At 49.8% G+C, this 15,213-nt stretch overlaps 1 protein-coding gene across 5 annotated transcripts in view; it reads left to right on the top strand.

The window, feature by feature from the left end:
- The window catches only part of TSC22D1 (TSC22 domain family member 1), a gene marked incomplete at its 5' end in the record, with an annotated part of 87,015 nt that extends 72,004 nt beyond the window's left edge, over nucleotides 1-15,011 (top strand). For 2 of the 5 annotated variants that reach the window (XM_083811498.1, XM_083811495.1), the window contains 2 exons: nucleotides 12,725-12,776; nucleotides 13,563-15,011. In XM_083811498.1, the coding sequence (XP_083667624.1) occupies nucleotides 12,725-12,776; nucleotides 13,563-13,823 (313 nt within the window). In that variant the 3' untranslated portion in view covers nucleotides 13,824-15,011. Of the gene's footprint in view, nucleotides 1-1,057; nucleotides 1,114-12,044; nucleotides 12,368-12,724; nucleotides 12,777-13,562 lie in introns of those variants that run through there. The other 3 variants (XM_083811496.1, XM_083811504.1, XM_083811497.1) reach the window with 3 other exon arrangements.
- Nucleotides 15,012-15,213: the final 202 nt, after the last annotated feature.

The raw sequence follows: 15,213 nt of genomic DNA, 5'->3' as shown, positions 1-15,213 counted from the left end.
ACCTCAATGCCCGTGCCCCCCTGTGTGGCTGGGGTTCTTGCAGTTGTGCTTTGATATCCCACTGCCGTGGGGAGGGGGTTTCTCTGCCTGTCCGGATCACGTATGGACTGGGAAGGTGAATCCTGTTTGCTTCTCTAAGCACACTGTAGGTAGTAACTTGGGTTTGCACTGAAAGCTTTCACCATAATAGAGTAAGGAGTAAGGAACGTGTTGAATTGGTCTTGGGTGGTGGGACCTGTGTGAGTAGGCTTGTAGTTAATCAGATGTGTTGTATACATAATACAGTTCCCTATGGTGATACGTGTTTGTGAGGAGGAATACACAGCATTCAGGTGAATTTTGAATTGATACAGGGCTCAGGAGGACAGACGAGTTACCTTAATCTGGCCTGCAGGAGAAGGCTCAAATGAATCAATCATGTCTGTAACTCGTCACCAGTGCTTGTGGTGATAGCAGGCAGGGGTAGGATTTGCCTGTGTAAATTTTTTTGGGGCTAACCCAGTGCCATTGGTTCTGTGTCTTAATTACAGCTGTCATTAAGTGCTGGGACTCTGATCTGAGGAACAGTACAACTCAGCTGGCCTTACGCAGAACTAGCTACCTGTTAGCAATGATCCCCTGCTTCGCAAAAAGCGGGAGCAGTCTGAATTAGAGAAACGGGCGCTGCTGAAAGCAGATGCATTTGTTTGAGATTTGAAAACGTAATCGTGAAGATTTTAATCTCTCTTGATGCTTTATGTAACAGAAAACCATGTGATCCCAAGATCTGCGGTGTCGTCACCGTTTGCCCTTCTTGTTTTTGTTGATCGTGACCAGCCGCTATTAAACTCTGCAAACTTTGAATAGGAGCAAGTGGATAATCTTTAACGGGCAAGGCTTTGTGATTCTTGAAAGTGCTGCGGAGTTCAGGGCTCGCGGTTAATAGTGGAATGCTAATGCTAATCTCACGGCTGCCAAGGATTGAAAGGTATTTCTTCAGGCTCTCGGTCTGGGGGAACTAATCAGCAGGTACTAAATAGATACATCAATGAAAGTGACATTTCTCCAGAAACGGGGCTCTGACGGAATAACCATGAAAGTGTTATTCTTGGAACTGGAACAGCACCTAAAGAGGTATTTAGAAAGTTTAAATTTTTCGATGCTTGGTTTATCGTCTCTCTGTGTTGTTATTATAAGGGTTTCTTAAACTATTTTGTTTGAGCAAGTACTTAAATGCTTCTCCTAAACCCAAGTACTTGGCACTTGTTAAAACCATTTCAGGCTATTTCAAGCTACGAGTGTAATACTGGTTGAGAGTACTGTGTCATGCAGAGTGGTTTACTCATTCACTAAAAGTCTACGTGTCTTGAAAAATCTTTACTGCGATATTTAAAATAATCCCTATCATAAAAAAGCATGAATGGAAAATGTTTTTCTCTTTTCAAAAACGTGTTACTGGAGTCATTATGAAACTTAGGTGGGGTACTGCTGAACCAAAAATGAGAATTCGAACATGATTTGAATCATGTTATCAAACAACTTTGTGTGTTCAAGTGTGTTTCAGAAATAGGATATAGCATCTTCCACCTTGACACACATTCAAAGTGTAGTTATTCAGCCATGCTGAATGTTCGGAAAGGTGATGAAATACAACTAGGTCTTCTGCAAGTTGCATTTATTAACCTAATTTTGCACATAAATAGGGAAATACACAATGCACACTTTACTTTGATCTGTTTCCCCTAGTGTTTAGAAGAAATACCATGTAATTTGGTGAATGGGAACAGTTATTTTACTGAGCTGATTTAAAATCCATGATAGAGGGGGGGAAATGCCCTACTTTGGATGCTGCTTAGTTATCGGTCTGTGCACAAAAGACAAATAGCCTTCAGTGGGAGGAAACACGGGACGTGTTCCTCATAGCTTCGAATCTCTGAACTGGTGCTTTTGTTACACCACACCCTTAAAACAAAAATCTTGCCCTAAAATAACTTTTTGACAAATAGTTATTAGTACATTTTACCTTGTCGTGTGTCCGTTAGTGCCTGTGGAGAATAGCTTTCCTCTGTGAATGGTGCCTTTTTAAAAACTTCCAGTTCGTGCATTGAAAACTTAAAAGAAACTTAATCTTTTTAAATTCTCTTCAGTGGCTGAGAGTTTCTGAACATACACTTGAACTTTCACATGAATGTTAAGTTATACTACGACAGTTCATCTGAACACCTGCGGACCCAGTGTAATGGAAATCGTCTATAATAGCAATTCAAAATGATGACAAGCAGTGTGTGTATACAGCCATAACCTCTGTCGTCATATCTTACTGGACAAGAAGTGTAATACTGAGAAGACTTTCCTACCAGGAATTAGTGTATTACATAGTGTAGTGAAAATGTGTGATGGGGTAGAGGTGTGTGAATTTTTTCTTTAAGCTTTTGGCGTTGTCACGGTGTTTGGCTGTTCCTAATTTTACTGATACGCAGCAGTATGATGCAGCACCTCTGCTCGTAAAACACAATTTGCACGTTAGCTTTATACTGAGAGTTTGGGTGCTCTCTGCTGCACGTTTTCAGCAGGCTGCTTCCTGTTTGCTTCTTATTTGCTTTTGTTTCCTTCAGTGTCTCATGCAGAGATGCTGGTTTTGCTCTAGTTGCTGTTCTCTAAGTTAAGATTGAATGACTGTCACGTCACCAGGGGTTACAAGTGAAGGAGAAACCCTTAACTGCTTTTGCAGCTGTTCTTGGCTAATATTGCACATGGTCGTATTTTCCTTCCCAAACTGACCCTACTGAATGCATAGGCCGAATCCAAAGAAGCATTTGGCCTTCTCCAGGTTAGAGACACGGTGCCTTTGCAGGGCGAGTGAAGCTGTGTGCAGCTTTCTGGAGGAAAGAAAAATGAATCCCAGGTCAGAAGTCTCATTTCAGACTTTCAGGATGCTAACGCACAGTTGGTGTTCATCCCCTCTCACTCCCCCACGTGTAGTCCTTGGTCAGTGGCAGTTTACAGGGGACTGAGAAGGGCTTTTACTTCTAATAGTTAAATATTTTACACTTTTTCATTGTAAGCTTAGCTGCCAGAATGCCCATCAAGTCTGGGTGGGACTTTGAGCAACCTGATCTAGTGGGAGGTGTCCCTGCCCATGGCAGTGGTGGGAACTGGGTGGTCTTTAAGGTCCTTTCCAACCCAAACCATCCTATGATTGTATGAATGAAGTCCAAGATCTAGATTCTAGGCACTTGAGCTCTTCCACAGTGCTTTGGAAAAGTGACCCCAAATTCCTACATGCTCCTGGGCAGCTGGAAACAGGGACAATATGGGTGTGCATGAGCTCCTGCTTCCTTTGTAGTCAAACTGCAGGCAGGCAGTTGTCTGCTTGAGATCTGTTGCATATCAGTGCCTCTCAATCTTGATACTGAAAGAACAGTGCTGTGGTGTCCTCTGTATTTCTTCTTGAAACGTGGTTGGAAATGGAGACGACCTGGGTCTGGGAAAGGAGAAGGAATAAAAAAAAATAAGCCAGAAGATGCTTCAGCCTGTTGGTTATGGCATCAGCTGGAAGAAAGGAGTACTGGGGGTGAGTGCCAAATTCTTGGCTTGCTGAAGTGTGTTGTAGGTGCTTAAAATACATGAACAATACTGAAGGCAGGGACAGAAACTTCCTTACGTTTAGGTTATCCTGTCCTGGACTCAAAGACCTTCAGCTTGGTTTAAGGGTACCTTAACGAAGGGCATCCAGTCACTCTGATGATGGGCTCCATCTGATGATACCAAGGGGGTGGAAAGCCCACTAGATTTGTGGGCTAGTCCTTCCTACTATTTTTAAAAGGTAGGCGGTAGGCTTTAATTCATTATTAAGAAAATACTAAACAGATGTGCTCTGATAAGTGAAATAAAAAAAATTGACAGCACCCAGCATTTTCTCCTTTAAAGGTAGCTGTTCCTCCAGTTAAACAGGTCTCAGGCCCTTCAAGGACTGTTTCGAGTACACTGACATCTCTCAGTCCATCAGTACAAGCAAATTCCTCCGACACCTGAACCCGTTCAGTGGTTGTTTTCTGCCCGCTTTGGTTTATCAGCGGCCTGCTTTACAATGCTCAGCACTGCAGAAACGGGGCTGAGGAACAGGTTCGGGCAAACTGACTGAGGGCAGGAGCCTGGCTCGGCTGCACCAGCGCTACCCTGTGACTCAAACGTTCACTTCCCGATGTTTTTGTTTATAACTTGTCACCATCACTTGCGCTTGACCTGCTGGCTGATGTTACCTCTCACCTGCCCAGGGCCTCCAGCAGTCGGTAGCAGCCGGGAAGAGTCAGAGGAATTCCCCTGCGCTGTACCGGGTCAGAGCAGACGATGACTCCGCCATGGCAGGCTGCCCAGGGGTGTTTCTGGAAGAGGTGGCCTGTCCCTTGCTTGGGGGGGCACTGCCACCGTGCTTCCCCGGCTTCCCCGAGGAGGGACTTTAAGCCCAGGATGGCTGCGGAGGCCCTCTCTCCTTCCAAATCAGTTGTGGTGTGGCAGCTCAACGTGACTGCTGCTGGGCACCTGAGCTAACACCTCGCCTGAGAATGAGGAAATGCACCTGGGAGCTGTTGGGGACTCCCGTGCATTGCTAAACAGGTTACTGATCTCACGCTTCTGCTGCTGGAATTGCTCGGGGTTGGGGTTTGTGGGGTTTTTGTTTTGTTTTCAGGGTTGTTTTTTCAGCTGTAAAGGCTCAAGGTGTCATCTTGGTGACAGTGGTTTCTGGAGGATTAGATAATAGTTTTGAAGAAGTGTTATGTTCCTGGTGCAGCCTGTAAATGACTTCAGGCCTTGGTTTGTACGAAAGGCTCTCGGAATAGCTTACGAAATGTATTTTAGGTAGGTATCCACCAGGAAATCATCATCAGTGTGAGGGAACGGACTGGACTGCTTCATAACCAGGGCCCCATTCATAAACTCAGCCAGCTCCCCATAAAGATGATTACCCTTGTATTGAACAGCTATGAAATAACGTGCTGTAATCCTTGCAGGCTGTGCGTTAGGAGATGAAGAGTACATCTTCTGCTGCTTGCAGCGTCTGGCTCAAGGGTGGCTAAATGTCAGCGCTGTCTGCTCGGCGTGGCCAGCGCAGCTCCAACAGTCTCAGGGTGAGATGCAGTCCTGTGGAGAACGAGGGCTTCACAGAAAGCCCTAAAGAAAGCCCTAAAGAGTGGTAGCAGGGTACCGGGGAAGGCTGGACCCCGCTTGAAGGAGAACAAGGTCTTTGGCTTTTTTTTTTTTCCCCCTGTAAATGACATGGAGCTCTGCCAGCCGTTTGCAGTCTCTGGCCTGGAAGGTGCTCCAGGGACATGTTCAAAATGTGCTGAGCTCGCACATCTGCGCGCTGGCTGCTCTCTGGTTTGCAGTGTGGCAGGGCTACAGGAAAGAAAAGCTGTGTTAAAACAGGTAGTACATCTCTCAGAGCCTTAAGGCAAAGTCGGATCGGATTGAAATACCTATTCAGCTATCTTTAGGTAATTTTAAGTAGTTTTCGAGCACACCTCCGTTCATAGTCTTTACACCAAGCACCACATCTGTATGGCTTTACAGTTTCTTCCTTGAGCAAGGCAAATTTCAACATATTTCACATGGAAGTGCTCTGTGGGGACGTGTGTTTCTAAGTCACAGAAGCTCTGCCCAGAGCAAGGAGGCCAGGAGAACTTCTCTGCTCCAGGCTTCAGCTGTGCCACCCGCTTCTCAGGCGCACTTGACTCAAGGCGTGGGCATAGATCAGATTCCTCTCCTCCTCCTTTCCACGGGAAGGGAAAGCAAAAGCACAGGCTGGGCACGATGAAGGCATCGTCCAGCAAACGCCTGACTTGGTGGTTGGTAAGGGAGGGAGGCTTCAGGATGCCCCGCAGTGTGCAATAGCCGTGCTAAATCGGGTCATGTTCTTGAATGGTTCTGGAAATTCCCCCCTTGCTTCCTGAGTAACTGGAGGTAGGTGGATTTTGGTTCCTGTAAATGGAAGTCTTCACTCGGGTGTAAGCGTGGCTTTACATACACCAGAGTGAACACAGCCTGTGCTTCTGCTTGGATGGAATAGCAGCTCTTGAATTTTCTCCCGATTTTTTAGGAAGCTACCTAAAGATGATGAGCTGTAAGCCCAGGCACAGCTGAAGCAGTGCCCTGAATGCTCGGAAATGAAGGGATTTGGTTAACGTACATGCACTAGAGCCAGGAGATACAGTGGACTTGATTTGAAACACTCCCTCAGTTGTCCAGTGATATTGCTGACACCTTTGAAGCCCTTTCTCTGTGACTGCACAGAGACTGAAGTTGTGGGTGAGGAACAGGCACGCTGATAAGACTTGCATCCAGTTACCTGCTGAGGGAGGAAAGTGGCACTGAACTCACCTTACTGTCTCCAGGGGATGCATCCAGAAGAGAAGTCTGCAAAAAGGTTGCAGGAAAAGCTGTAAGTGCCCCTAAAACCACCTCTGGCCTCAAGAAGGTCTAAGACACACACCTGCAAGGTGTGTGGGCCTCCCGGGTTCACTGAGTTGCAGTGTCCTGGGCTAATTATTACTCACCAGGATGGCCTTAAAAATGGCTCTGCACACAATAGTGGTGGTGATGTGCTGCATCAGGTGTAGGGTAGGGGCTTACCTACATCCTCTTCCATGGCAGTTGGGGTTCCACGTCCTAGGCACTGTGATCTTAGTCTTGTGTTCCCACATTTTTCTCCTTTGACCATCATTGACTGTTTTTAATCATTTCTGTAGGAGCTGGAGTAGAGAACTTCTTTTGAAGCTTCCTGAAGACCACAGGATGATGCTTTTTAATTGCAGTGTATGGACTTTTTGCTCGTAGCAGTTTTGTTCTGGCTTCTGGTGTGATGTGCTTCTGTCTGAAATACAGGCTTGCTGTCATGCGTTGAGTTGAAAAGGAAAAACAGAGGAAAAGCACTATGTGGTGAGAAGTATACGCCTGCTGTTGTGGTGAATAATTTCTCGTGTGGTTAAATTAACGCATCCAGTTTCCCAGTGTAGTTTTGGGGGCACAAATAAAAGGGCGGAGGGGGGGGAAGGAAAAGATTAGTAGTGAAAAAATGCATCGGGGCACAGGCTTTACAGGGGGCTGAGGACAGGGCAGATGGGGAGGATTTAAGGTCTACCATGCCCCACACGTGCTCAGCACCAGTAGGTAAGACCCAGTGCTCCCTCTTTGCATGACTTGGTTGTAGCTGGGTGACTTTTTGGCAGCCTTAGGGACACATAAGATATTGAGAGTTGAAAAAAAGAGTAAGGTGACTCTCAGTCCTAGGTTAAATCATCTTTTTTTTTAATTTGATGATGAAATCCTGCTGCGTGCTGTGCAAGGTGAGGGGTGTGTGTGTGTGCCACTGTCCCGGCGTCTGCCGTCTGGGGCAGAGATGCTGGTTAGTGCAGAACTTCCCAAATGCTTGTTGTGTCACCGTGCCAAACCACTTCCTATACTCGCTGTGTTTCTTTTGTTATGTTAGGTGTAACTCGAAATGCTCCGGTGACTCTTTCCTCCCTTCTTCATTTAATTCTGGAGTAGATGGTTAGGAAAAAAAATAATCCACTCTTGTGCAGTCAGGAGAACAAGTGGGATTAAATTTTAACGTAAGTGGCTTTTACTCCAAGGTGTTCTCCTCAGCTTTGAGAAAAGCACGGCGCATGAAAGCTGCACGTAAGACCAGGGAATAGAATGCTCTTTTTATGAGTTAAATCTAGAATGATTTAAACAATTTCACAGAGAGGGAAAATGAATTTCAGCTCCATGCTTGGGGTAGTGAGACCTGAAGTTGTGACATTTTGTCGCTTTTCCACATATGCTGTTTTATGGCACTAAATGTTTTTCTCCCCTGCCATCCTGGGGATAGCAACAGCGCACAGAGTGAGGTTGTGTGCAGCTTTTTTGGTGTGTGTGAGAAATACAAATCAATTCCTGGGTCTCATTTAAAACTTCCAGGGTACCGACACATCTGGTGGATCTCTTCCTGCTCGCAGTCTTTGGTTAAAAGCAGTTTACGGGATACCAAGGAGAATTTTTTTCATTAAGGCAAATATTTTACACTTTGTCATTTTAAGCTTGGATTATGAAATCCGGGAAGCCTGTGATTCCCCGACTAGATGTTACTGCAAATGTGCAAGTCCTTAAATTTAGGTGGTGCAGCATCTGGATGCAATTTCAGGATTCGAGCTATGATAAACCTTGCTTGACTCCGAGAGGGGACTTTGAAACTTAACCCGACGGATGTGCGCGGAGCAGGGTCCTTCATCCCAACCGCATCGCTAGATAGTCATCTAAGGATGAGCTAAGGGAAAGAAATGTCCCGAACATCACGATTGCTTTAAGATGGCTCGGATTTCCTTGCGGAGTGCGCTCTGACCGGTAAGAGGGGATCCTCTCTGTGCTTGCTAATATCCAGGTACTCCATACAGACCTTATCTTTTATTTTACCGGCATTAAAATGAGTAGATTTGCTATAATTCTCTTATTAAAACAACTGGAGTTGACTTAGCAATTAGTTCACTGTAAAAAAAGAGGGAGGATATCCTCAGAGGGGCCGGCAAGAACCACTCCTTGGCTGTCTTCTGATCTTACCCGGTTATCTCCTCGCTTTTAAACGCGTCGCTCTGCCTCCCGTGCCGAATGCCCAGCGCGGTACCTGTGTGTGTGGTGCAATTACGGCTTCTGCCAGGCTATTGCCAGAGCCCCGGTAGGGTGCTGGTATTCTGTCCTCTGCATACTTAGTTCTGTTCTCACATCCGGCAAAAAAAGTAATAACACTGCTAGTGTACTGCATCTTGCATGGCTTTCCCTTTATTGTTTTTCATAGGCGTAAATACAACTTCCTCATCACAAACAAAATTGTAGACGCAAATAATTTTGTTGCTTTGTGAGAGATGGAGCACACAGTTGGCGAAACCCCGAAACGGCTCGGTAATAGATGTTGTGCTATTGATTTAGAAGAGGTGTGCAGACAAATCTGCAGAAGTCAGACAAGAAATAAAAAAGGTGTCAGCCTTTGGAGCTGAGCAGTGGGTTCTCGTTGGCTTGGGGTCTTTAAACAAAGATCAGGGCTACAGGTTTGAAGCTGGAGGAGGAAGGTGGCTGAGATTCTGTGTTCCTAACTTACGTTTTTGGTTTTTTCTTGGTCCTTACTGTATATAGAAAAATCTGACTTACTGAGGGGAAAGGAATTATCGTACAATTTCTCTCTACCTTTTGCCTTCACTGAAATGAGGAAAAAAAAATCACTGCCTGTTGAAATTAACCCTTCAGCTCTTGATTTCAAGTGCAGCCAGAGTTGTTTCTTCAGGTTGTTAGGTTTGAGCAGTTTGACAGAAGTTTGATGCTGGGAAAATAGCTGTCAATGCCTGTGGGATACCTCTAGCTTTGAGCTGTTGACTGTTACGGCAGAATTTATCATTTTTTGACCATTTTCACGTTCCAAGTGAAGCGCAAAGTTGGGTGTCTTAGAATCCAGTTTCTGTAGTCCTTTTCTTGAGCAATTAAGGTTTTTTTAAAAAAAACCTTATGAATTGTGCCATTGTTACAGCTGAAAACTGTAATCCACGGGAGCGGGGTCTGTAGTGAGTGAGATGAAAGCGGCTGGGACGGAAGTCACCGTCTCCCAGTGTGATTTCTGGTGTGGGCTCTTGCTGCAACCCAGTCCAAAGATAAGATTCATTTGAGCTTCGGGAGATGCTTGTCCAGGGCTTCCCGTGCTGGCACCTGAAGGAAGCCCACCTTGACGAGGTACTTGATAGATAAAGCGATATTTTTTTTAAACAAGCACACAAAAATGTGCTGAAGCAGACTCGCGTAGAGACAAAACGATTCTGTGCTGCAGCTTACCTCATTATGTGCTCAAGATGAAAAGCACTTCAAAGAGGAGCGCTTAGCGGGATTAAATTGAGACAAGAGGAAATTATTTAATGGGAGAAACGGCATTTCAGACCTCAAACACCACAAAAGCTGAAGCTCGCTAAAAAGTTGCCGGCTCTGGTATGTGTTTCGATGCAAGCATCTGATTTATTTCTGAATAGCGCTTGCGAGCTGCTCGCTTAGCCCTGTATTACCCCGCTCAGTAACCCCTCTTTGAGCAACAGCAAAGTCATCCTCCTGACCCCCTCCTAGAGCTGGAGGGGAGCTGAGCGAGCCCAAACAGCCACCTCCTGGTGCAGCGGAGGAGACAAATCGATGAGCAAGCGAGGAGAAGGGGTGTTTGGAGGAGTGTTTCCCTTAGCTCTTCTACAGATCGCTGTATTTCATGTATGAACAACAGCAATAGGGGGGAAACGGCCTTTAAATACGGCATTACGTCTGCCCTTGGCAGGCAGGTGGAGGGGAGTTGAGGCAAGAACCTCAACGATCACCACGACGAGCGGTGCCCCGTTCCTCTTCCACCAGATTTCGGGATGGAAGTAGTGCACGGCATGCTCTCTGTTTCCCAGATCTGAGAGCTCGCCTCTCTCCCAGCTGTAGAGGGACACTTCGAGCTTTTGTTTTTTTTATAGGGTGGGCAGAGCAGAGCATGCATGTTAATGCGCAGTCCTACTTACGCAGCTGACAGCTTTCTGTTGAATCACAACCCGGGCTCGTAGGCAGCTAAAAATAAGCGGAGGAATTTGCTGAAAGCCCACACTGAAGTTGATGGAATATGGTTAAGGACTTCAGTGGGGATTGGGCTTGGGATCCTCTCTCTTATTCATGGACATTTATTAATATAGGTTGGAAGAGGGCAGTGTTATTTGTTGATTTAGAGGATGATAGCATTTTTTTGTTATTATTAAATGTCACCGTTCTGCTGATTTCATAATTGTCAGTCATTAGGACAGCAACAACAGTCCTACAGTGTGTCCATGACTTGATTTTCATTTGCATGTGTAAAAACACAGGTGCACGTCTTGCAACAGCACAGCAGGCTTTTCGAGGGTATGTCTGTCCGAGCCCACAGGTTTGCCATCCTCACGTGAGTTATTTTATATGGATCTATGTGGATCTAAATACAGGAGGTGGGGCTGCTCCCCTTTTTATACCCAACCTATCTTGTGGAGTCAGGGCCTCAGGGGACCGCCGTTGCCCCTTGAGCTGGTGTCCAGCTGCGCTTTTACTCATCCTGGCATCCCGCGTAGCTGCCCCGCTGAGGAGCCGTTTGAGGAGTTCCTGATTTTTCAAGCCCAGCCCTCCGTAAAACATTAATTTTTAGATCGAGCCTGGGCCAGGGGCCGGTAGGGATTCCCGTGCAGGTGATGAGCTGCCGGGACCGCTTGTGAGGTGCGCGGGGTGTCGGGGGCGAGGTGGGAAGCTGGAAGCCTGGTGTGCGTGTCGTAATGCGTCGCTCCCGCTTTCCCTGCTGGTGAATTTGCAGGTGGTTTGCTTTGGTTGTGTTGGGGTTGGTTTTTTTTTGGGGGGGGGGGGGAAATTGGGTGCCGCCGGCCTTGTGAATGGAGGGCTGGCGGCCGGGGGCAGGAGAAGCGAGCTAAGCAGGGTGCCGCCGCGACGCGGGCGCTGTGTTTAGCCCTAAGACGATTACCCCGCGCCTTCCTGCTCCCCCCGGACACGTGTGGGGCTGCAGGGCCCCGCAGGGCATGGCGCTGGCCCCGTGGGGCTGCGTGTTGGGCTGGGTTTGGGGTGCCCCCCCCGCACACACACACACACACCGCGTGGGGGCCGGCAGGTGGCGGTGTCGGCGAGGCAACGGGGCCGGGCTGCTGCCCGCCGCTTCCCCGCGTTTTTAAGTTGGTTTGGGTGAATTGCACCATTTCCTACCGAATTTTTTTATTGAGGGGGGGGCGGATCAGCCTTGCGGGGGGAGGGGGGGGTCTCAAGACCCCCCCCCCACCTCTCTGAGTCTCATTTTAAAGTGACGGGGGGGGGGGGGCAGGGGCTGTGCATCCCCCTCCCCATCCCCACACCCCCCTCTGGGGGGAGGTCGGAGGGGAGGGGGGGGTCCGGGGGGTGCTCGGAGCGGGGGGGGGAGCTCGGAGGAGGAGGGGGGCCTTAATGAGATGCAGGAAGGGGGCGGGGCCAGCCGGCGGCGCAGCCAATGGGCGGCGGCGGCGGCGCATAAATGCTGGGGGGGGCCGGGATGGCCGGGTTTTGTGCGGCGCGGCCCCGCAGCTCGCCCCGCGGCTCGCCCGGCGCCGGCCAGCCACGGACCCCCCCGGTAGCCCCCGTCCCCGCGTGTGTCCCCTGGCGTCCCGCCCCCTCCCCGGTCCCCCCGTGTGGCCGCTGTCGCGGGGAGCGCTCCCGGCCGCGCTCGCATGAGCGCCCGATGTTGTAGAGCGGTGGCGATGGATCTCGGGGTCTATCAGCTGCGGCATTTCTCCATCTCCTTCCTCTCGTCCCTGCTGGGCACCGACAGCTCCTCCCTGAGGCTCGACAGTAGGTAAAGAGAGAGAGAGAGAGAGGGGGGGGCTCTGCCGGGGGGGGGGGGGTAGGGGGGCGGCACGACCCCCGGGGCCGCATCCTTTGTCCGCGCCCAGCCGCACCGCTGCCCGCCTGCCCCCACCGGCACCGGCACCGGGATCGGGACCGGGACAGGGAGCGCGGCCGCCGCCCCCCAGCCCAGCGCCGTCCCCCCGCCGTGCCCGGGGGGGGAAGCCCGGGGGCGGCCGCCCCGCTCGCAGCGCTGCAGCCCCAGCATCCCGCCGGGGCTCGGGAGGGATCCAGCCGCCCCGACGCCCTCTGATCGTTATTTTGATTTTTATGTTTTTCTATTTTTTTTTTTTCCTTTTTCTCGCAGCTCCTCCGGTGCGAGCGTGGTAGCGATCGACAACAAGATCGAGCAAGCGATGGTACGTACGGCGCCGGGAGCCCCGGACAGCACCGGGAGGCGGCGGGGCTTCGTGCTTAGGGTTTCACGTTCAGGGTTTGCCGGGGCTGGGGGCTTTGCCCACCGGGGCTCACCGCGGGGCTGTGTCCTACCGCGGCCGGGCAGGGCACGACGGCTCCGTGCCGGTGGGTTGGGGCAGAACGCGGCGTTTTGCCTTATTTCCTCGTTTTTTTTTGCTGCTTTTTAATTTTTATTTTTTAATTTATTTCTTTCTCTCCCGGGGCATCCCGCGCCGTACAAACGGGCGCAGCCCCCCGTGCCCGGCCTGGGCAATCCGGAGGGGCTCGGAACCGGCGGTTCCCCGCGGGGGGGTCCGGCCCCGTCCCGTCCCGTCCCGGTGCGGGCCGTGCCGGGCCGTGCCGTGCCGGTGCCGGCCGCCCTCTCCCTTTGTTGCTGGAGCGGTGCCGGGAGCCGCCGCTCTCCCGGGAGGGCTCCGCCAGCCGGCTGTTGCTAGGCAAAGTGCGAGCCTTTAACAACCGGCTATAAATAACTCGGCCGCTCATTGGCCGCGCCGCGCCCTGACGTCACCCGCGGCCGCGGCCGGCCGGCGGCAGGGGAGGGAAATGCGGCAACCTGCGCCCAGAACTGGCTGCAGCCGGCGCGGCGGGGGGGCGTGGCCTGAGGGAGGAGGGGGCGTGGCCTGAGCGGGGAGGGGGCGTGGCCTGACGTTGGGGGGCGTGGCCCGCGGCGCGCCACCCGGCGCACGTGTGTGGCCGTGCGCTGATGTCCCCCGGGTGTCGCCCCGCAGGACCTGGTGAAGAGCCACCTGATGTACGCCGTGCGGGAGGAGGTGGAGGTGCTGAAGGAGCAGATCAAGGAGCTGATCGAGAAGAACTCGCAGCTGGAGCAGGAGAACACGCTGCTGAAGACGCTCGCCAGCCCCGAGCAGCTCGCCCAGTTCCAGGCGCAGCTGCAGACGGGGTCCCCGCCGTCCTCCTCGCAGTCCCAAGGGACGACGCAGCAGCAGCCCGCCCAGCCGGCGTCACAGGGATCGGGGCCTTCAGCGTAGCCGCCCCTGGCGTCGCCGATGTGACCGCCGGCCCCTGGACTGCCCGGAGCGAGAAGGACTATAGCGGGAATCCGCCCGACACCCATTTCAGCGCGCGTCGCAGCCCGGACTGAGGACTCCGTGCCCTGCACGCATCACTACGAGAGGCTTCCCGCCCACACACCACCATGTTACGCGCTCATCTCTCCCTCTCTTCCCTCCCTTCCCCCTTTGGCTTGAAGGAGTCTTTGTTCTTAGGTTGGTTTAATAAAATAAACTTCTTCCAGAGAATTAGCACAAGTACACTGGGGACTGGAGCAGCTTCTGCAAATGGCTGAGGAACGAAGCTGCATGCCTGAATATTTTTTTTTTTTTGGTTTGTTTTTAAATCTTCCACTCATCCAGTGATGCTGCCGATACAAGTGCTTTTCAAGCTTGGAACGTGTGAAGAAATAGACTGGAGTTTAAAAAAAAAGAAAGGCGATGGCTCAATCCCAATAGAGCACTGGGGTTCCAAAGTGAGGACTGGTGCATAGGATCTGAGAGGAAGAGGGAGAAAGGTAAACTCAGTGTTTAACACTTAATTGTCACCTGAAACCTTAAGTGCAAATACTTGCACCGTTTTCTGCAGCAGTGGACAGGTGCATAAAGCTGTATTATATATAGAAGGCAGGTAGGTGACACACAGTTGGGTCATAGGATAATTACAATGAAGGTTATTTGCCTACTTGTATATTTGTGTATTTAGTGTAATTACTTTGTAAAATAGAAAAACTGTAACTATTTAGGTTGTACAGATTGAAGTTTAGTTGTTTCATTGGCTGATCTGAAAAAGTTTGGAAAGTCTTTTTTTTTTTTTAATGCTACATAAATAAGAATGCACCTACGCAACTGTTCAGAATTTGGCAGATTTATGCTGTTTGTGTAACTTCTGAAGTTCCCTGGCTGCTGATTATCTTGAAGTAAATCTTTGTTCATTGTAGTTTGGTTTAAGACAGGAAAAACCACTCCAAAAATTATTATCAAACCCTGCTAGCAAAGAATTTAAAAAACAAAAAAAAAATCGGATTTCCCAGTATGGATTTTTGCATATGATCTGTATAGTAGTATGCATATGTTTTTGTGCATGTTCTCTAAACAGTTGTAACACGTCAATGTATTTAACTGTTGCACTTGTCAACTTTCAATAAAGCATACAATGTTGATAAATCACTGTTTGCATGTTGTAATAATGTCAGCCGCGGTCACTTCAACATGTTGCAATTGGGCTCTGCCTGAGCGGAGAGATGAGGAAGTGGGGTGGAAGTGCCAGGAGCACCACCGGGTGCTTTCTGTACCTTTCGAGCAGAAGAGCAGGAGCACGGACCCAGCAGTGAGCCGCAGCGACATGCTCTCTGACGCTTTTGGTGCT

Source organism: Anser anser (assembly GCF_964211835.1).
Source record: "Anser anser genome assembly, chromosome: 1".
NCBI lineage: Eukaryota > Metazoa > Chordata > Aves > Anseriformes > Anatidae > Anser > Anser anser.
This window is presented reverse-complemented; position numbering and strand designations above follow the sequence as displayed.